The sequence below is a fragment of the Phocoena sinus genome, chromosome 8 (genome assembly GCF_008692025.1).
Source record: "Phocoena sinus isolate mPhoSin1 chromosome 8, mPhoSin1.pri, whole genome shotgun sequence".
Lineage (NCBI taxonomy): Eukaryota > Metazoa > Chordata > Mammalia > Artiodactyla > Phocoenidae > Phocoena > Phocoena sinus.
The window spans coordinates 100,844,913-100,866,536 of record NC_045770.1 but is presented as its reverse complement, the minus strand read 5'-3'; the positions used below and the strand labels follow the sequence as shown (position 1 = coordinate 100,866,536).

Below are 21,624 nucleotides of genomic sequence, written 5' to 3'. Positions count from 1 at the left end.
CTGGATCATATGGTAATTCTATTTTTAGTTTTCTGAGGAATCTCCATACTGTTTTCCACAGTGGCTGCACCAACTTAAATTCCCACCAACAGTGTAGGGGTGTTCCCTTTTCTCCACACCCTCTCCAGGGTTTGTCATTTGTAGACTTTTTTTTTTGGTAGACTTTTTAATGATGGCCATTCTGACTGGTGTGAGGTGGTACCTCATTGTAGTTTTTTGTTTTGTTTTGTTTTTTAAATTAATTAATTTATTTTTGGCTGTGTTGGGTCTTCGTTGCTGCGCGCGGGCTTTCTCTAGTTGTGGCGAGTGGGGGGCTACTCTTCTTGCGGTGCACAGACTTCTCATTCCGGTGGCTTCTCTTGCTGTGCAGCACGGGCTCTAGGCGCACGGGCCTCAGTAGTTGTAGCATGTGGGCTCAGTAGTTGTGGCTCGGGGGCTCTAGAGCACAGGCTCAGTAGTTGTGGCGCACGGGCTTAGTTGCTCCATGGCATGTGGGATCCTCCCAGACCAGGGCTCGAACACGTGTCCCCTGCATTGACAGGTGGATTCTTAACCACTGGGCCACCGGGGAAGCCCCCTTCATTGTAGTTTTGATTTGCATTCCTCTGAGATTAGTGATGTTGAGCATCTTTTCATATGCCAATTGGCCATTTGTACACAGCCTCTTTATTTTTTACTACGGGGTATTCTAAGGAGCTCTACTGTTCCATCATAGTGATGCCTCCAGGGAGAGCCTTTCATGGCTGCTAGGGCTCTTGAATAATGAATAATAACTCTTCACTGAGTAGTTGTGTCTAGGGCCTAATAACCAAGCTCGAAAAGTGGTGAGCTTTAACTCAAAGCCAAATCGTAAAGCTCTGACTTGGGTCCCCTTTGCGTGTCTGCTGGAGAACAAACGCCTCGGCTTTGTGACTGCTCTTTTTGGTAGGCGCAGAGTTTTTCAGAAATTTGCCCGACCGGGCCACCGTCGCCCCTACGCGGCCTACACAAACATCATTTGACCCCAGGACAGTGGCTGGTGGCACCGTAGGGGTGTGGAGACTTCAGTGTGTCCAAGAGGCCGTGTAGCAGCTCGTGGAGAAGCCCAGCAGGGGCTGGGACAGGGGCTCTCTTCAAACCTCATGTGCCCCCCCCCAAAATATGCTCCAGCTGGCCAGACCCTCCCTTGCCTTTTGTATACTTCCCCCTCCCCCTGCCTAAACCCTGACAGTGGCCCCTTGGCAGCTCAGGAATGTCAAGTAGTCCCTCTCTCTTCCCAAGTAGCCTGAGGGGCCTCGCTGCCCTGATGGGGGTTTGGAGACAATGGAATCCCTAGTTTCCCCAGGGCCCCTGACTCCAGGAAAGTTGCCAGCTCCACTGGTTTGAAGCCCAGAGAGGCTATGGAAGTCCCTAAGGCCTGCAGAGAAATGTGGGAAGCTGCTGGTTGGGCTCTGGGGAGGAGACATAGTTTGGGCTTTTAGCCACTCAACTCTAGGTGGCAGGAGGGTTCAGCCATCTCTCTCCCCCTGTTGGGATGAAGTAGCTGGAGGCAATGGCCTAGCCCTGAGCCCTGTCCTTGCTTTACCTCCAAGGGGATCCTATGAGGGCCTTCATCTGCCTCATCTCTCTGGGGGCAGCTGGGGCAAGTGAAGGTTCTAACCCACTTAATTCCCCGCTACCTCACATGAGCTGACACCAGGCTCGGGCCCAGGGAACGGGTCAGGTGTCAGCAACTGACCACTGATGGCTGCTGAAGACAGGGTGAGGGCCACGCCTCCTCCATCCTTGTGCCCATGTGTGAACGTGGTGGGGGCAGGGGCATCTGCCGTCACCTCCAGCCTTAGCTGCCAACCACATTCCTCTATCCCCACGCATGCTCAGGGAGGGGGCTCGAGGATGCCTCAGTGGAGAGGGCTCAGGCCGCCTATGGCTGTGCTGGCAACAAGGCCTTACTGGTTGTCCTGGCAACCGAATGCAGGTGCTCCTGGTACCAAGGAGAACCCACACGACCCCTCAAACCCTTCTTTGGATCCTGCCCAACCTGTCTCACAAACGTTAGTGACAATGATTTCCTACAAAGTGTTAAACGAAAATAAAATTTTAGCACATCAGAGAACTGTACTTAGGGTTCTCAGAGTGTGTTCCCCAAACCAGGACATCCGCATCACCACATCAGCATCACCTGGGAACTTGTTAAAACACGATTCTCTGCCCCCAGAGCAGACCTGCTGAGCCCCACTCCGGGATGAGCCCAGCAGTCAGTGTCTTGACAGACCCTCTGATGATTCTGACGTGCACTCAAGTTTGACACTTCCTGTCCTGTAGCATAACCTTAGCCTGATTTCATTCGGTGTTAGGTGTGAATTCTTAACTTTTAGGAACACGTACCTTTGTCTCAAAAAAACTACAAAGTGTAGGGCAGCAGCCTACACTCTCAGAAGGAATTTAAGTAAAAAGTAGGCAAGGGTACCGTACCGAGCAAGCCAGCCAGTAGAGCAACCACAGCCGGTGAATGACAGCACCCCACTCCCCACTCTGGCGCCCCTGCTCCCCTTCTGCCCCAATGGCCATCCCGAGGCATCACCGACCCTGCAGCTCCAAAGGCAGGAAGCCCACCGACTTCCATAGATGGTCAGGGGCGGGGGGAGGGCGGTCAGGCCAGTAACCTCAGCCCCGATAGAGGGGCCTGGCTGAGCCGATTCTGGGGACCCATGGTTTGAGAGCTGTTTATGGTCACCCCTAGGTAGTGTCCCCACCTCTGGGCGCTCAGGGTTTAACCTTCTAGGAGGCGCGGCGGGAAGCCCATTCTTCGCAGACTCTTGTTCTGGGCCCCACTGGGCGCGGACCGGACCCCCGAGGGCGCGGCGGACGCCGGCTGTGGGCTTTCCGTCCCTCCGGCCCCGCCCCGCCCCCGCCCTGCCGAGCGCAAGCCCGGCTGCGGACGGTGCCCCCCGCAGGCCAGAGTGTTGTGGCCGCGGAGCCTCGCGGGCGGGGCGCGCCAGCCTCGACACGGCCCTCCCCGCCAGCCCCGCCAGAGCGCGGCGCAGCCAATGGGGGCCAAGGCGCTGCGCTGGGATTGGGGCGGGTACGGGGCGGCGGCAGGGGCCGGGGTGCGGGGAGGCGAGGCGAGCGCTGTCAGCGCGATTATAAGGGAGTGAAAAGTTGCCGGCAGACAGCCCGGCGCACGCTCGTACGGCGGCCGCAGCGGCAGGGCGGGGCCGCGGAGCAGCGGGTGGCGGCGGAGGAGGTCTTTGAACGCGGCCTCGCTCCTCAAGAGGTCTCGTTCTGCGAGGTCCCGGCTTCGCGAGGACTTTTGCACGCAGCCATGGGCGGCGTCGGGGAGCCCGGAGGGGGACCTGCGCAGCTGGGGGCGACGCTGCCCACCTTCCGCTGGGAGCAGATCCGCCCGCACAACCTGCCAGGCGACAAGTGGCTGGTCATCGAGCGTCGCGTCTACGACATCAGCCGCTGGGCACAGCGGCACCCGGGGGGCAGCCGCCTCATCGGCCACCACGGCGCCGAGGACGCCACGGTAAGGCCGCCCACCGCTGGCGGGGTAGAGCCCAGCGCTCGCTGGGGCCTGCTCGTGGGCACCGTGCCCTGCTCCACCGGCGGGGCCTTAACATCCTTCTTACTCTCGCTGACCTTTGACCTCCCGGCCGGGGACCCAGAGTTGGGATCTACTAGCCGGGGCCTGATGTGGAGTAGGGAGACCACATCGGCATGGAGGACCCATACCCCCGGCAGTGGACCAGGGCTGGGCTGGAGCAGATCTGTGCGGGAGGAAGGGTCTCTCAGAGGTGGGTGTGTCATGGCAGAACGCACTGGCCCTTGCAGAAGGGGCTCCCTGATGCTCTGAGGTTCCTCCTCTCAGTGCTGGCTCTCCCAGACCAGGCTCTTCATGCCGAGCGCTTGCTGGATGCCAGAGGTAGGGCGGGTTCCCCAGGGGCTGGCAAGGATGTGCCATCAGAGGCTGGAGGCTGGGCAGCAAAGCTTGAGCGAGGCCTAGAGGTCTGTGGCTCTCCCAAGAGCTGCTGTAAATGGCTCTGAGGAGCCGTGACTCACCTCTCCTGGGCTAACAGCTGCATGGGGGAGAATTTCGCTAGTCAGGCTGGGTGGGCCTCTTTGGGAAGCACATTCACCCCAGGAACAGGCTGGCCCCTGTGGACCCCAGCTTCCCCTTTCCAGCCACGTTCAGACATGTTTCGGTCAAGGAGGAATGTGGCCTGTCCAGTGGGACCATCTGGTAGAGCAGCAACAGGAATGAGGCTCCTCACCAGCCCCTTTTCCCACAGCCCCCCATCTGGACAGTAGGACCTGGGGCCGTGACACTCTGTCCTTGACCATCCAGAATTCTAGGCTGGTCACACTGGGTACCAGGAAGGTCTTCAAGATTCCAGGGGATGAATCCCTAACTGGCGGAACTTTAGATAACAAAAGCGATCGTGCCCCATCGCAGAAGGGTCAGTGCCCCTGTTGCCAGAAACATCTGCTCTCTGCCCACTGCCTTCTCCCGTGGCTTGCGCAACCTTCCTGGGACTCTTTTAGGGGAAAAAGTGTCTCTTCCTCATTTCCCCAGGAAGCTGAGAGGTTAGGGTCAGAAACCTCCTGAAACTCTAGAAGCTGACCGAGAAAGCCTTATGGGTCGTGCTGAGCGGCCCGGCGGTGGCCGCGGAGTTGGAGCTGACTGTGGGCCAGGGAGTGTGTGACCGTGTTAGGCCTGTACACCTGCGAACGAGGCATGTGTTTGTGTCCGTGATTATACATGTGTGTGTTGCTGCCAGGGCGTGGGGGGCATGAGGTGCCACAGCCCCTCCCCCCTCAGCCTGGCTGAGCCCTGGCCATCCCTCCAGGATGCTGGGGGCGGCTCCTCTGGCCTTTTTTTCAACCTCTGACCTGTCGGACGGGATGGAGGCTGGCAAGAGGAAGACGATGGAGAATATTTACGAATCGTTTTTTCCTGCTTGGTGCCTAGGTCTGTGCTGGGGGCCCTCCCGTGTGGGAACCCCATTTAGCTCTAGACCCTGAGACACGCCCCCCCCCCCCCCACCATGACAGGTTTCTCACTGATTCATCACCAGTAAGGTCTGTTTACCCATTTCCATTAAAACACTCTGTCCGTTCCCTGGGGCCAGGTCCCGGCTCTGCCATTGGAGGCTCTGAGGGACCTGGAGCCAGGCATATCACTCCTCTGAACCTCAGTTTCCTCATCTGTAAAGTGGGGACAGCTGGGCCAGACAGTGAGCCGGCTGAGGGCAGGACTGTGCCTTCTCAGCTCCGTGGCCCCAGAGCTGCTATGTAGCTGTTCCTGGTCAGTTTATGTGTGAGTGTGCCCTGCAGACTGTAGAGTGCAGTGGACAGCCATGGCATAGCCACGTCTTTGCTGGGTGACCTTGTCTGGTTCATTCATGGCTGTAACAGGACATGATGTTAGGCCATCTCTTAGCTTCCCCGAGGCCCCAAACCCTGGGCTGGAGTTGCCAGAAATACCTGGTCTGTTCAGGCCAAAGGGGTTGTGAGGAGGCTGGGGTTGGGGGACCCGTCTTTGTCTGTGGTGGGCCCACAGGGCAGAGCAGGGATCAGATCACCCCAGTGCCCTGTGTGGTCCAGCCCAGACCCCAGGCACGCCATCCCCGGCCCTGGAACACGGGGGGGGGGGGGTGGCGCAGCCATCTTGCCGGGCTCTGTTCCCGCAGCCACCTTTTAGCAGCCCTTGCTGCCCATCAGCTGTTCTCGTGTTCACGCCACAAAAGCCTTCCTGCCAGGAAATGCCCAGAGTTCCTGCGCCGTGAAGTCAGTCTGTGGCCATCCTGGGATACAAAGCCGGGTACCCTGGGGAGAGTGCTCTGGGCCTTGGGCCAGGTTTGTCTAAGAGTCATAGGCGGCCTGAGACTAGTGGAGCCAGCCATGGAGGGGTGAGGCCCAGCCGCTGCCGATCATGAGTTTACCAGGGCTGGGTGCCGAGCACCTACTATGTGCCAGGCTCTGAATTCAGTGCTTGATTTATAGATACTCCCTCTTTGAATCCTAACGATACCTCTATGGGACAGGTACTGTTACTCCTATCTCCATTTTAAAGATGAGAAAACAGACTCAGAGAGGCAAAGTGACTTGAAATTAAATGATGGGTCTGGGATTTGAATCCACAGCCTGTGCTCTTAACCACCTGCTTCACTGCCACTTAGCTGTTTATTTCAGTTATTCTTCAGTTATCAAATCATTAAATCCAACAGCAGATATGCAACGAGCATATCCTACGTGCCAAGCCCTGTTCTAACCTCTGAAGATAAAGCTGTGAACAAAAAAATGTGCTAGGAGGGATTTCCCTGGGAGTCCAGTGGTTAGGACTCCGCTTTTCCGCTGCAGGGGGCACGGGTTTGATCCCTGGTCGGGGAACTAAGAACCCACATGCTGCGCAAAAAAAATAAAAAATAAAAAAATAAAAAATCTGCTAGGAGGATGTTCCTTGGCAGAGGGACCAGCTAGGACAAAGGCTCAGAGGTGGGACTGTACTCCGTGCATTTAAGGAACAGCAAGGCTATCAGCTATCAGCGTGGCTGGAGCACAGCAGTGAGGAGAAGGGCAGGCAGTGTGGTCCAGAGGTAGCAGGGGAAGCAGGACTTTTGTTTTATTCTAAGGGGAGCTTGAAGGGCAGAGCAGGGAAGCCAGGGGAATCTGATATACATTTAAACAGATCCTTAATGAGGAGGGGGAAGGCAGAGCCTCCTAGGAGAAGGGGGAGGCATTAAGAGATGGTGGGGACCTGCCCTCCCCAGGGGAGGCCGCTTGGAAGAGGTGGCCATTCACCCGGGCCCTGGCGTGCAGGTGTGTCCAGGGCAGGGGGCAGGTGATGCTGTGGGCTCAGGCACACCGACAGGAACCATTAGGATTTAGCTCACTGTGGTCTTGAGAAGACAAACTTCAGAGGTAGTCCTAGCGTTAGCCCATTTTGCAGATGACGAGACTGAGGTTGAATAAGCGTGCTTTGAAGGGACCTTCTTGGAACCCTCAAAGGGCAGGGCCTTTGTCCTTGGGCTTGGAGGGTGGGGTTTGTATCTGGGGGTTGGGGAGGGGCAGGTCTGGGCAGATCTGAGGCTATGGAGCGAGGGTGGGGCCGGAGACAGGGGCTGGCCAGGAGCTCAGACAACCTGGCTCCAGAGCTGAGGAAGCCGTGCTCTGCTTCCGCTTACCACGCCAGCTGCCTTGAGAGCTGCCTAAGGGCCACTGCCCGTGAAGTGTGACCCCTCTGGGCTCTGTGGGTGTTTTCTGCAATGTCCCCACCCACCCAGGCCCCTGGTGGGGCAAGAGGGGGATGGCAGTGCCCTGGGGGAGGCGTCGGATCATATGGTGCTGGGCAGGAACTTGGGGAGCAGGGCTGGGGATGCTAGTATCCTAAGCATGCCGGCAGTCCCTCTGCATTTCCTCCCAAGGATGCCCAAGTGGCAGCCATGGGTTTCTCAGGAAACAGCAGCGGGAAAGAGCCAGAGCTCAGTGGTGGGGAGAGGACCCGGGGCCAGAGGGTCTGGCCGCTTCAGGCCACCGCTGGGTCAGTGACACCTGTGAGGCCAAGGGTGCTGGATGGAGGAACCCCCACCACCACCACCACACCTGTCACCAGGGGCACCAGGGGTGCTGGGGGACAGGGGCAACTTCCTGAGGACATCCATCCTTGAGCTGGGCTCTGCTGCTCCAACGGGAGTTGATGCTCATGTTCAGGGCTGTGTGCCCTTTGGCCTCAGTTTCCTCATCTATAAAATGGGGATACTGATAGTGCCTCCCCATTGGCCTCCTGTGAGGAGACCCAGGGAGAGGATGAGAAGGAGCGTCTGACCTGGGCGTGAGATCCTGCTGTATCTTCCCAGCCAGGAGAGGGAGGGAGGAAGAAATTCCTGGGTGTGTCCACTCTCCCATCCTCACAACCCACTGCTGCCTCCTGAGCTGAGGTTAAGAGGAGCAGACCCAGACCACCTGAGCCCCCAGCAGCCCTGCTTCCTTCCCTGCTCTACCCCCTTCCCGATCTGGAACATTCCAGATTCTTTGGAGAAGTGACCAGAAATGCTCCCCGCCCCTACCTTATCTCTGGGGTGGAAGGAGGCTGCCAGCCCCTCCTGTTTCCTAGCCTCAGGCTGGCCAGGACAGTGACCAGCAGGGCGCATGCACCTCCACCCTCCACCCTCCTGCCTCAGGCCTGCGGGCCTGAATCTCACTGGACACCAGGCCCCTCCTAAGTGCTCTGCCCGCACTGACTCAGTCCTCCCAGCAGCTCTGCGAGATGGGTATTTGTGGTTCCTGATTTACTGACAAAATAGAGGATGGAGAGGGGGTGCGACCTTGTATGTGGCTCCAGGGCTCAGCTCCTAAGTGGCGGCTCAGATTCCATCCCCTGCAGGCTGGCTCCTGAGTCTCCCCACTCCCACCCTTAACCAGCTGCTACCTGGAGTTCAAGGCGGGGCTGGGGCAGGGCAGGAGCCACTCTGAGGCTTCCAGGGACTGAAGCAAGGCTGGGTGGGAGCTCTGTCCTGGGAGAGCGGGGACGTCACAGAAGATAGACCTGGATTCGAATCCCAGCTCTGCCACTACAAACTCTGACCTGGGCAGGCCAGAGCCTCTGTTCCCTCACGCGCAAAATGGTTCAGACGCCTGGCTTGTGGGCTCCTTGCCCACTTATGCACACCTGCCATCCTGCCCCAGCTCTGTGCAGGGCTCTGAGGCCACCCCTGTGAACAAGGGCCTGTCCCTGTCAACCGCAGCTTATGTTTAGAGACATCGTTTGAATTCTAAAAGTTTCACCCAACTCTGTTCCAAGAACTAGTGAGAGGCCTCAGTTGCCATCCCCGTGGGAGAGGGTCACAAAGTTTGCACCTATGCCCCTGGGAGGACGTTTCCAGGCGCATCAGGGGTGGGGCCTCCTGCAGTACACTGAAACTTGGTCAGTGCAGCCCCAGAAACCCCAGGACCACCATCCTGACCCCCACAGCCCGGTCTCCGAGCAGCCAGATTCTTGGCTTCTCGGGATGGTGACCAGCCTCGTGATGAGGGCCCCTTCCCTCCACCGAGGAGACCCACTGCCTCCCGTCTGACCAGGAGTGGCCACAAGCACAGTTTTACGGTCAGACCAAGTTCTGGTCCAACCGCCACCAAATGGAGCTGTGTGACCTTGGGTAAGTGGCTCAACCTCTCTGAGTCTTCTGCCCAGCTCCTGAATCCTTAAGCAGAGGCCAAAGAGGACTGAGTCACATGGCCCAAGCCAATGTTCCAGAAAAAGCTGTTTGCCGAGGTTTTGGTCTGTGGCCAGGGACCCACCTTGTTGGTACTCAAACGGCAAGCAGCGTAGGCTCAGCAGTGCCCACCCAGCCCCAGGAGCCCGAGCTGCTATCCGAGGACCTGGCACAGCCCCGCGCTTTCCCACTCACCAGCTGAAGGCTTGTCCACCAACTCTGGGATGTCCCTGCCCGGACCTGAGGGAGCACACACCTTCCCTCCTCAGTGCAAAGGACATGCCTGGCTGGGGGTCCCTCGGGCAAGCCTGGCTCTGTCCTCCTTCAGGGCATTTCCAGGCCTGGCTTGGGTGAATCAGGACCAAGGGAAAGGAGTTGGGGAGGGAGAGCTGCTCCCACAGCTCCTCAGCATGGCCCTGGAGCATCTGAGGTCTGCCGGGCGCTGGGGTGGCCCCAGAACAGACACAGAGGTCATGAGAGAGCGGGGCTGGGAGAGAGGAAAGCCTGGGGCCGGAGCCACAGTACACACACCTGCTCTGTGAGTTTGTGCGTGTGCCAGGTTGTGTCTGTCTGGGTGTTCTTGTGGCCTTGCCTGTGCGCGTATTCCCAAGCGTGTCTGGGAGCCTTAGTGGGTCGGTGGTGGTGTCTGCACGTGTGGAGGCGCATCCTTAAGGCACTGCACTTCCGTGACACGTGTGCACCTCTGGTGTCACACTCTTTGTAGCATGCCGTGTGCCTCTGTGTGCATTTGGGCCCTGTGTGCCACCAGGGCAGTTTCAAAGAAAACGAGAGGTAATCAGAGTCAACGCTCGCTCAGCCTTAAAAAGGAAGGAAATTCTGACATGCCACACATGGATGAACCTTGAAGACATTATGCTAAGTGACAAGTCCGTCACAAAAGGACAAATACTGTGTGATTCCTCTTCTACGAGTCAATTCTTCTTTTTTCGGCCGTACCTCGAAGCAGGTGGGATCTTAGTTCCCTGACCAGGGGTGGAACCCGTGCCCGCTGCAGTGGAAGCGCGGAGTCTTAACCGCTGGACCGCCAAGGAAGTTTCTGTGAGTCAATTCGTAGAGACAGAAAGCAGCACGGTGGTTTCCAGAGGCCGGGGGGAGGTGGAAAAGGTGAGCTAGGGTTTCATGGGGACAGAGTTTCAATTGGGGAAGATGAAGAAGGTTTGGAGGTGGATGGCGGTGATGGTTGCCCCGACAGTGTGAGTACACTTAATGCCACTGAACTGAACGCTTCCAAATGGTGACGATGGTCAATTTTATGTGTGTGTGACTGTAATTAAAAAGAAAAGAACCTTAGTGCTCTATAGTCCAGAGCCCGAAAGGCCCTGGGGGCGCACCCCTTTGATGTTCCCCCTGGATTTGCCTAGTTCCAGGCAGGAGAACAGACTCGCTCAAGGTCACAGTAAGCGGGGTCAACCAATCACAAGAGCAATTTTCCTCTTAGCTCCCCAGCCAGTGCCACTCCTGCGGCTCCCCAGTAGGCCAGCGCCCGGGCAGCTTCCTGTGGGGCCAGCCTCCCCTCCCCCCCCCCCCAGGGGTGCTGCCCCTCCATCAAGGCTCTTCCATCGTGAGGGTGAGGTCTGTACCTATACAACCCCTTCCCCTATTATGAGCTCCATATAAGGGTGCGGATGTATAAGGCTGACTTGGAGGGGCCCCAAGTCAGCCTTCACAAGGGCCTAGGTTATCCCAGAAGCTACATCCTCTGAGCCCCCAGGTCCTCAGACTGCCCTGCGCCAGTAAGAGAGCAGGCAGCAAGAAAGGGGACCCCTTGGGTGAGTCCTGCAGGGGTGGCCTTCAGGTGGGAGCTGGAGGGGCCTGAGGTGTTTCTGTCCCCGGGGATGGGACGGTGTGGGATGTCCTGAAGTGAGTACAGGGGCCCTGCTGTTTTAACACCCACCAGGCACTGCTAGGCTCATTAGCAACCAGCAGTCACCTTCCCTGGCCCAAGGGGACCCGCCACTACTCCAGGCACTGCTTCCACAGTTCAGGCTGCTGGCCGGCTGGGGGTTGGCTCTCTCAGAGAGAGCCTCCGAAAGTGCAAAGATAAAAATTGGTTGAAGAGCTGTGAACAGCAATGAGCCAGTGACACCAGGGCTAGATCAGGAAGACTGAGTGAGTCCCAAGCGTGAAGTTCAAGTTTACTCACACTTCAGAACTGCCCGGTGCTAGAGGTCGGGGTCACTTCCTGACCGGCCCCTTTCCACAGCCCTTTATCTTTCCTGGGGTCGCTCTCTTCCTCCAACCCCTTCTCCTGCTCTGCCCCCCGCCCCCACGACAGAGAATCACAGGAATGTTAGATTGTTTATTTAACTTACTGTTTAAAAAACTTGTATTTTCCACTCCTGCTTTTAAAATCAAGTGAGTTTAACTGTTTGAGCATCTTCGGGCTGTGTGGTCCTCGACTGATTTTTTTTTTTTTTTTTTTAAACATCTTTATTGGGGTATAATTGCTTTACAATGGTGTGTTAGTTTCTGCTTTATAACAAAGTGAATCAGCTATACATATACATATCGACTGATTTTTTTTTTCTCCCGGTGGCCCAGTGGTCGTCAATTGCAAGTTTCCTCACCCACGTTTTACCCACTGCTTGTGTTTGTGAAAGGTGATTAATCTGATGTTTGTGACCCAGTAGAAAAGCATATGATTTCAAGAAAGCTTTCCAGTGATCTTTTTGGAAAAGTCAAACCCTTTCAGGAAAGGAATCAGAGTCTTCCAGGGAGAACTTTCTGTAAATCCTGATTTATTTTTTTAAATTAATTAATTTTTCGCTGCATTGGGTCTTCGTTGCTGTGCCCAGGCTTTCTCTAGTTGCGGCGAGCGGGGGCTACTCTTCGTTGCGGTGCGCGGGCTTCTCATCGCGGTGGCTTCTCTTGTGGCGGAGCACAGGCTCTAGGCATGCGGGCTTCAGTAGTTGTGGCGCACGGGCTTAGTTGCTCCGTGGCACGTGGGATCTTCCCGGACCAGGGCTCGAACCTGTGTCCCCTGCATTGGCAGGCGGATTCTTAACCACTGTGCCACCAGGGAAGTCCCAATCCAGACTTTTAAAAAATATATTTATTTATTATTGTGGCCGCGCCGGGTCTTAGTTGCAGCATGCGGGCTCTTAGTTGCGCCATGCATGTGGGATCTAGTTCCTCCAACCAGGGATCGATCCCGGGCCCCCTGCATTGGGAGCACAGAGTCTTACCCACTGGACCACCAGGGAAGTCCCCTGTTAGTCCAGATTTTAAAATACCCGACCAAATTTGGGGAAGCGCCCCATGGTGGCATGAAACAGCTGGAGCCTGGCAGGCGAGGGATGTCTGTTGGGGCACCCATGGCCTGGGGAGGACCAGGGAGGGCTCACAGGCAAGGCTGACCCGTGTGGTCCTATTTCTGTGACGGCTGAAACACAGCGGACTGCCTGCCTGCCTGCCTGTCTTTCTGTCTGCTCTGCCCTTCCATCAACAGCCCTTCCACTTTGTCTCTGCCTACTGCCTCTGGGTGCTACTCCAGCCGTCTTGTCTGTCCACCTGATTGTCTGCTCTCCTTCAGGATGCCTTCCACGCCTTCCACCAGGACCTCAATTTTGTGCGCAAGTTCCTGCAGCCCCTGCTGATTGGAGAGCTGGCCCCGGAGGAGCCCAGCCAGGATGGACCCCAGAATGTGAGAAGGGCCCTGGTGGAGGCTAAGCCCCCAGTGGGGGGCTGGAGGGGATGGAAGGCATTGCCAGTGGCAGCTTCATTCGAATTATCCCAAGGGGCCCTGGGGCCAAGGCTGGGTCTGCCATCCCTTCCTGGGCAGACAGTTGTAGGCAGAGCTGTAGGGACACCCGCACCAGCGTTTGCCGGGGGACCCCAGGCAAGCTCCTTCCCTGCTCTGGGCTCTGCATCCCCATCTATGATGAGGATTTTGATGAGCTGCACTCTCGGGGTTTTCCCTGCTTCTCAGGTACCCCACACCTTTTATGGGTGGTGGAGGAGCCTTTACCGCCAGCCAGCAACCCAGCTCACACCCCAGGCTGGGCACTCTGGTCCCTCCGTCCCCTTCGGCCACAGACCCACTGGGCCTGACGCTGGGAGGAGTGGCTGTTGGGGGGGGGGGTTCCGGGGACGCCTGGGGCCTCCTTCGCTTCCTCGGCTGACCGGCCGTGCCGCCGTGGCAGGCCCAGCTGATCGAGGACTTCCGAGCCCTGCGCCAGGCGGTCGAGGACATGAAGCTGTTTGAGGCCAAGCCCACCTTCTTCGCTTTCCTGCTGGGCCACATCCTGGCCATGGAGATGCTCGCCTGGCTCATCATCTACCTCCTCGGCCCCGGCTGGGTGCCCAGCACCCTGGCCGCCCTCATCCTGGCCGTCTCCCAGGTGACCCCAGCACTGTCTTGCAGACACCTAAACTGACCAACAGACACAGGGCCTGGCACACATGGACACTCGGGACATACTTACTGAATGAATGAATGAATGACCAGTCCCATAAGTGTGTATCTGTGGGTCAAGCTACAGTTTAAATATGCGAAGGAAGCTCTTTACTTAATAAGCCCAGAGGGAGCCCACGGCTGGGAGCTGGACGGCTGCCACCTACAGCTCCTTGACAGACCCGCAGCCCCTGGACCTCCCGAGGAAACTGGCCTACTAGGGTCTAGAGTGGAGTGCCAGCTTTGGGGGTGCCCTGCGAGCTGGGAGGGCTGGCCGGGGCCCGGGGCTCGGCCCCAGGCGGCTCCCTGCCTCGGCTCCTGACCCTGCGTCTCCCCAGGCCCAGAGCTGGTGTCTGCAGCACGACCTGGGCCACACCTCCATCCTCAGGAAGTCCCGGTGGAACCACGTGGCCCAGCAGTTCGTGATGGGGCAGCTGAAGGTGAGGCTGGGGGCAGGTGGTGGGCAGCCAGGGGCTCAGTGGGGGGGCCGCACTGGGTCTGCCCGAGTGTGCGGTTGCCATGGAGAGGGGGGCGTGGCCCGGCCCCACTCCTGAGAGCCCCCTCCCCTGCAGGGCTTCTCTGCCCACTGGTGGAACTTCCGCCACTTCCAGCACCACGCCAAGCCCAACATCTTCCACAAGGACCCGGATGTGACCGTGGCGCCCGTCTTCCTTCTGGGGGAGTCGTCTGTCGAGGTGCATGGGGGACACGCTCGGGCTGGGCCTGCAGCAGAGGGGAACTGGTAGTCCCTGAACCCCCTGCTGTGGCCCAGCCCCCGACTGTAGCTCCAGGCTGAGCCCCTGCTCTGGGGGTACCCCTTCCCCCTCTCCCAGTTGGCTAGAATCCAAAGTTGCCTTGGCCCCTGGGCCCTGCCTGGGACAAGGAGGGCCTGGAGAGCCGCTCTCCCCAACGGCTGCCTGTCCCCACAGTACGGCAAGAAGAAGCGCAGATACTTACCCTACAACCACCAGCACCTGTACTTCTTCCTGAGTGAGTGTCCGCTTGTCCCCCTGGGGGTGGGAGCCATGCCGGGGCCTGCACGGTCCACCTGACGCTTCCAGCCCCCTCAGCACGGCACCTCCAGGTCTCTCCCGGCCTCTCTCTGGTCGCCCTAGCCTGCAGCCCATGCCGACTTCCATCGCCAGGCCTTTGCCCCAGCCCTTCCCTCTGCCTGGGGTACCTTCCGGCAGAAGGGAGCAACCACAGTCTTGCCTGGAGCTTTCAGAGTTCTTTCCTACCCTCACCGCAGGGCGAGCCAGAGCTCTAGGGCAATCGTTGGGGCAACAAGGTGAGGATTAAAGGGCGCGGATGTATAAGGCTGGTGCCGACCTGCTGAAGAGGCACAGGAGGTGGTGGGGCGAGGACCAGCCTGGAGAGGCTCAGACACGGAGGGAATGAGTGAGGACCGGGCCTTGTGGGTGATGCGGGCTCATCCCAGCAGGATGGGACCAGCACCAAGTGCCGCTGGCCTTCCTGGAGGAGCAGAGCCCCGCCCCCAGCCCTGTGCCCCGCCCCAGCCCTGAGCCCTCTCACGCCCCTCCTTGCAGTCGGCCCGCCGCTGCTCACCCTGGTGAACTTCGAGGTGGAAAACCTGGCGTACATGCTGGTGTGCATGCAGTGGATGGTGAGTGGGGGCCCTGCTCGGGTCCCCTGGGCGTACAGCTGTGGTGGCAGGAGGTGGGGCGTCAGGGGGCAGCCTCTCTCAACCAGCGCAAACAGGTGTGCACCCGTGCAGGGGGAGTGAGTGTGTGCCTGTGTGTGGTTGCAGGGGGAGAGCGGGCGTATGCACAGGGCGTGCTGTGGGTCTCTCACGGTGGGGTGTCCTCCCTGGGGCTGGGGATCCACTGGGCCCCCCCTGCCAGGCATTTGTCTTCCCGGGCAAGGCTTCCCTCAGCCCGCACCCCTGCACGGCACCTTCACCTCCATGGTCAGCCCCCTGAGGCTGGCAGGGCAAGGATCCTATCCACTTACTTGGCTGAGGCACCCAGGCCCAGAGAGGGGCGGTGACGTGCCCGTCCAGGATGACCCAGCTCCCCTTCCCGGCTGCCTCGAGGCCTCTGCCCTCCTCCTCCCTCCTCTACAGGACTTGCTCTGGGCCGCCAGCTTCTACGCCCGCTTCCTCTTTTCCTACATTCCCTTCTACGGTGTTCCTGGGGCGCTGTTCCTCTTTGTGGCTGTCAGGTATGGCCAGGTTTGGCATGGCGGGGTATGGGGAGCTCACACACAGGCGGCAGGGGCCCCTGACCTCAGCCCTCCATGTCCCCATCTGCAGAATGGGGACAGTACTGTCTCCCTGGGTTGTCGAGTGGCAAGATCCTGGGGGTGGCAGGCCTCAGGGAAGCGGCCCGGCTCACGAGCGGCCCCGGGGGCGTCCCCCGTCTTGAGTAGGGCAACTCTAGCAGCCTGGCAATGGCCCCTGCACCACTCAGCTACTTTAAACACTAGCGGGGAGGGGTTGCCGCCATCCCGTAGTACAGATGGGGAAGTGAGGCCCAGGTCTGAGTGGTCAGCTGGACGTGGGGTAGCGCCTGAGCCTCCCCTCACAGGGTCCTGGAGAGCCACTGGTTCGTGTGGATCACACAGATGAACCACATCCCCAAGGAGATCGGCCACGAGAAGCACCGGGACTGGGCCAGCTCTCAGGTGGGCAGCAGAGGCGGGGTCCATCCTGGGGGTGGGGGTGGGGTCCCAGCGGAGAGGCCTGGGGGCGCTGATGGGGCTGCCACGGGGTCGGGCTCCGTGCCAGCCCCCTCACGTGTGCCCCGCCCGCTCCTGGCAGCTGGCAGCCACCTGCAACGTGGAGCCCTCTGTCTTCCTTGACTGGTTCAGCGGACACCTCAACTTCCAGATTGAGCACCAGTGAGCGCGGGCCCCGGGGGCCCACGGGGGTGGGAGTGAGGCCTGAGCCTCTCTGTCCAGTCTTCCCCCAGGGAGGCCGAGACGTGAGCCCTGGATTTCCTGGAGGGCCTGGGAGAGGTGGTGAGCGGGGCCCGGGGGGTGATGGGTGGGTGGGGGTGCCAGCACACGCTCTCCCCGCCCCCAGCCTCTTCCCCACGATGCCGAGGCACAACTACCGCAGGGTGGCCCCGCTGGTCAAGGCCCTGTGCGCCAAGCACGGCCTCAGCTACGAGGTGAAGCCCTTCCTCACCGCCCTGGTGGACATCATCGGGTAAGGGTTCTTTGCTCACGGTGGCTCCCTGCGGGCCCCTGCCCACCCTCGGCCTGGTCAGCCCCGTCCTGAGCACCCACCTGGCTCTCTGAGCTCACGTGGGCTCCTCTGTAGAAGCTGGCATCCAAGGCCTTTCCGATCAGCCTTTCTGCCCTCAGCCCGTGACCTCCCTTCCCAGTGTCCGCCCACGTAGCCAAGGTTTAGGGAGCACCTACCATAGGCCCAGGCCCTGTCCTTGGTGCTACAGATACATCAGTGAGCAAAACAGGCTGACATCCCTGCCTTCCTGGAGCTGACATCTGAGCCGGGGGAAACAGAAAAAAGGCAGTTAAAATAAGTAAATTACAGAAAATGTGAGAAGGGCAGAAGTGCTTCGGCAAAAAACAAAACAAAACCACAAAACCTGAGGGTGGGGGCAGGAGAGGGACTGGGTGGTACAGGCAGGGTTGCAATTTTTAGCGGGGTGGCACGGTGGGTGGTATTAAGAAGGCAATGTGTGAGCAAGACAGGGAGGAGGGGAGAGGGCTGGGCATGGAGAAATCTAGGGGAAGCAGATTTGGGGCAAAGGAATAGCCGTGCAAAGGCCCTGAGGCAGGAGTGTGCTAGGTGAGTGGGAGAGTTGCTGAGTGGAGGAGGGGCACGATTTTGGAAAGATGCTCTGACTGTGGGAATGTACTGATGGGGCAGAAAGAACAGAGTGGGGGTTCCTGCAGCTGTCCAGGGATGACATGGCTTGGCCCTGATGGTAGCCTTGGCCGTGGGGAACAGAGGCTGGATTCTCAGCCAGAGCTCTTCCACCTCTGTGCCTTAGCACATGCTGTTCCCTTTACTTGGATGCCCTTCCTTCTATACTGGTGTTGGAACACCTACTTCTCCTTTTTTTTTTTTTTAAATTAATTAATTAATTTTTGGCTGTGTTGGGTCTTTGTTGCTGCGCGTGGGCTTCCTGTAGTTGCCGTGAGCGGGGGCTACTCTTCGTTGCAGTGCGCGGGCTTCTCACTGTGGTGGCTTCTATTGTTGCGATCACGGGCTCTAGGTGCGCGGTCTTTAGTAGTCATGGCTTGCGGGCTCTAGAGCGCCGGCTCAGTAGTTATGGCGCGCTGGCTTAGTTGCTCGCGGCACGTGGGATCTTCCTGGACCAGGGCTCAAACGCGTGTCCCCTGCACTGGCAGGGGGATTCTTAACCACTGCGCCACCAGTCCCGCCTGCTTCTTCATGGCCCTTCCCAGCCCAATCCTTGGGGCCACTGCCACTTGGCATGGCCCCTTTAGGACACCTGGCGTAGGGTTTCCTAGCAAGTTCTTGATGTTTCTGGTTCCTCTGCCTGATGTCAGGCTCCTGGTGGGCAGATTCCGAGCCTCAGCGGGGCTCAGCAGGAGGAAGCAACAGGGAGAGCTGGGTGAAGGAGAGACAGGCCCACCCTGGTTCCTGCCTGGACTTGGCCTTGGCTGCCCCCCTCCCGACTCAAGGTCTAGGTCCCGCTCCAGTTAATGAGCGTGTAGCCTCCTCTCCCAATCCTCCCCTCCAGCCCCACCCAGCTGCCGGCCCCAGGGGACAGGGACTCACCGGGGAACGGGGACATCTCTACTCACACTCATCGTGGGGGGAGGGGGTTAATGTTTGCACTTGAGTCCCTTACCTCTCCCTGCCCCCCGCCTCCCAGGTCCCTGAAGAAGTCTGGCAACATGTGGCTGGAAGCCTACCTCCACCAGTGAAGGCAGCGGCACCCAGGGCCCCAGCGCCACCCAGCCACCCAGCCGGGCTCCCCCACCTGCCCCCACCTTGCCCTGCCTCAGCCTGAGGACACTGCCCGCCGTCCTGGGCCCCCTCCCCGCCTGCTCCACGACCCTCAGGCCATGGCTCTAGACCCCACGGGACCAGGGCTGGGGGCACGGTATATAAAGACACACGGTGAGCATGGCATGTTTTCCTAGCGCAAAAATTTAGGGAAAAAGGTTATTTTTATATAAAAACAAACCCAGATATATTATGGAGTAGAGTATTGAATTTGCATGAATTTTGGAGCTGGAGTTCAGATCCTTGGGCCATCATGGTCTTGGTGGGGCGAGGGGGTAGTGGTGGATGGTGGCTTTCCGAGTTGCGCTCCGCTCTGGGTCAGGGAACTGGCATCTGCCTTGGGCTCAGGTCACCTGAGGGCCTGGTCCCTTCCTGTTCTTCACCCACTCACCAGCAACCTCGGCAGATCACGCTGGGCTCACCTCACTTACTCCTTTGCACAGTGGGACAGGGGCTGGCAACAGATGGGGCCTCAGGGCTGAGCGCCATGTCTGCAGGCACCCCCGGGGGGCACAAGAGGCACCCCTGTCCTGGATCTGCACTGGTTTCTTACAGCCTCAGTCTCAGCGCTGAGGGGCCTCAGAGGACCACGGGCAGTGGGTCCCCTGCTGATCTCCGACCCACACTTGGCATCACACCTGTGGAGGTGCAGCTGACCATGCTCAGTGACCTCAGGAGGTGATCCTGGATCCCCCCAGTGCCTGCCCGGGGCCAGGTGCTTGCCTGCAGTGAACCATTCAGGCGGGACCCCTGGGAAGGGGCTGTTTCCATCCCTAGAGTCTGAGAGCACAGCGCTGTCCTTCACTAATAAGCCTTGGGCTCCTCATCTGGAAGATGGGTGTGGTTGGCCTGGGCCTGTGGTGTTTGGACACTTCTGGGGAGGGATTTGAGTTGCCTCTTGGGGCTTCCTGAAGGTGGGAAGAAGGGCTTCCTCCGCTCCCAGTACACACACACTTCGGCAGCTCCAAGCTGAGCAGAAGATTTCATTTGAAGAAATGTCAGCAGCTTAAAAAAAAAAAAATTGAAATGCTGAGCTAGAATTTCTCCGAGGGACTTTCTGGAGTGGGAGCCGGCATCTCCCCACCAGCTGCAGGATTGCTCCCCACTCTGTCTGGGCTCCCATGGCCCCAGACTGGGTTCCCTACAGGAGGTGGAAGAGGTGCAGGTACCGCAATTCTTGTCCAGTCTTTCCAGGGACCACCCAGCCCCACCCTGACCCCCTCCATGCAGCTTCCACCCCCTCTTCTCTGGAATCAGGCAGCCAAGGGGAAGACCTGCCTGTGCCTGGACTCTAGGCTGTGACCTTGGGGAAGTTATGCAATCTCTTTGAGTAATGGTATGACCTCCTAGGGTGATGGAAGATCAAAGGGATGCTTTGAAAAAAAAAAAAAAAAAGGGATGCTATGTAGGGCTCTTTGCTTAGGGGTTCCAGCAATAGGGCTTAGACATTTATTTTTAAAATGTTCTGCAGAGTCCATGGCCCTGGGGCCATCACCTGCTCTCACCTGAGAAAAGCACTTGGCTGCCTCCAAGCCTGTTTTGTCCTTGAAAGGTACTTCCTGCCCTGAGAGCAAATCCTTGTGTCTAGGGCAAGTCCCACTTCCAGGGCCCCTGCACAGGCTGTTCTCTTTGTGGGAGTCCCTCTTCCTGTGGTCACCTGCTGACTCCTGGTGCCTTGTGGGCCCTGGGATGGCAATCCCCCTGGGCAGATGGTCAGTGCCTTTCCTGCAGTGACTCTGATGCCCTTATCAGGGAAATGCTAACACACTAGACTCGGGGACAGCGGGTGCCCACCCAGCGGGAACGCTGAGCCTGCAACGCCCCCCAGAGGTACCTGGAGTATCTGCACCAATGTGGGGCAGGCCGAGCTCCGTGCTGCCCCTGGTGGTGGCTGAGGGCAGTGGGCCCTCACAACTGCAAATGGGTAGTTGCCTAGTAACTTGCTGAAAAGACCATTGGGAAGGCCCCCTGGCCTCAGTTAGCCACCCCACTCCCTATTGCCTGATATCCTTCACTGGTGGGTCATCTTTGCCCTTGTCCCTCTCTGTCCCCCATGCTGGAACCCCTGAGGACAAGTCAACCACCCCTCTCCCTAGTTGAGTTCCCCCTTCTATGTCTATAGGTTTCTTATGCAGTCACAGGGCCTGGGCTGGGTCTGTACAAGGAAGGAGGGAAGGGCCTTGGCGGAAACTCTAAGAAAGGCCGTGGCCCTGCTTTACAGTCTGCAGTCTTGGGCCCAGAGGAGAAGCAAAACTCCTTAGGGAAGCCATGCCTTTTGCCCGCTTCAGTCAACCAGCATTTAATCAGAGTCTTCTGTGAGCTGGCCTGGGCAGATGGGGGAAAAGGAGATTCACAAGACCCAGCCCCTGCCTGTAATGTTGGAAGCAGCTGGTAGGTCTTTCCCGCCCCACCCCAACCCCACACATGTCCTGGAGCACCTGGCTGCCTCCATCTCCTTGGCCCTTTCCAAGCCCCTGGTACCTGTCACTAGTCCTCCTGGATACTTGCTCTTAAACCAGATAATTTGGAAGAAAGACCCAAATGCCTTCAAAACTCAAAGAAATGTATTTATAATAGCAGAGGACAGTAGAGACATGATCTTTAAGTCCTAGCCTGCTAGGTGTTCTCTTGTTCTGTTTATGCACGGGCTAGTGGTTCCAGATCTGCCTGGGCCCTGCCTTCCCCCTCCAGGCCTCGGTTTCTTCATAGATGGTGTAGGTACCCTACTGGATCCACAGCTAATCATTTCCATCTCAGACTCAGACCAGGGGTGAGAAGCTGTGTTCTGTCCAGAGGGGCACACCTCTCCAGGGACGGCGTGGCTGGGACAGCTGAGGAGTCCCCGAGGCACTGTGTCACACAAGCAGTAGCCTGTCACTCCTGAGGGCTGTCTGTGCCCAGTCTAGGTGGCTGCCACCTCCACCCTGCCCCTCCCACCAAAGGCCTCCTCTCTCCTCCCAGTGGGCCAAGAGGGTCTGAGTGTCCCACTGGATGCCTGAGGAACTTGTCAAGCCAGTGACCACCTCTGGGGCTCCAGGTCCACAGGC

General features: G+C 58.6%; 1 protein-coding gene across 3 annotated transcripts; it reads left to right on the top strand.

Moving 5' to 3' along the window:
* The first annotated feature begins 3,090 nt into the window (after nt 1-3,090).
* On the top strand, nt 3,091-18,770 carry FADS3 (fatty acid desaturase 3). Of its 3 annotated transcripts, XM_032640287.1 has the most exons (13): nt 3,096-3,511; nt 12,751-12,861; nt 13,361-13,558; nt 13,950-14,051; nt 14,184-14,306; nt 14,541-14,601; nt 15,159-15,235; nt 15,695-15,792; nt 16,158-16,254; nt 16,391-16,470; nt 16,531-16,553; nt 16,655-16,780; nt 18,444-18,767. In XM_032640287.1, the coding sequence occupies exons 1-12, from the start codon at nt 3,305-3,307 to the stop codon at nt 16,744-16,746; spliced, it is 1,269 nt and encodes a 422-aa protein (XP_032496178.1). In that variant the 5' UTR covers nt 3,096-3,304; the 3' UTR covers nt 16,747-16,780; nt 18,444-18,767. The 3 variants fall into 3 exon arrangements, 2 of the variants coding, with proteins under 2 accessions (XP_032496178.1, XP_032496177.1); XM_032640286.1 differs by lacking the exon at nt 16,531-16,553 and having other exon boundaries at nt 3,099-3,511; nt 18,444-18,770; XR_004351108.1 differs by lacking the exon at nt 16,531-16,553 and having other exon boundaries at nt 3,091-3,511; nt 15,695-16,254.
* Nucleotides 18,771-21,624: the final 2,854 nt, after the last annotated feature.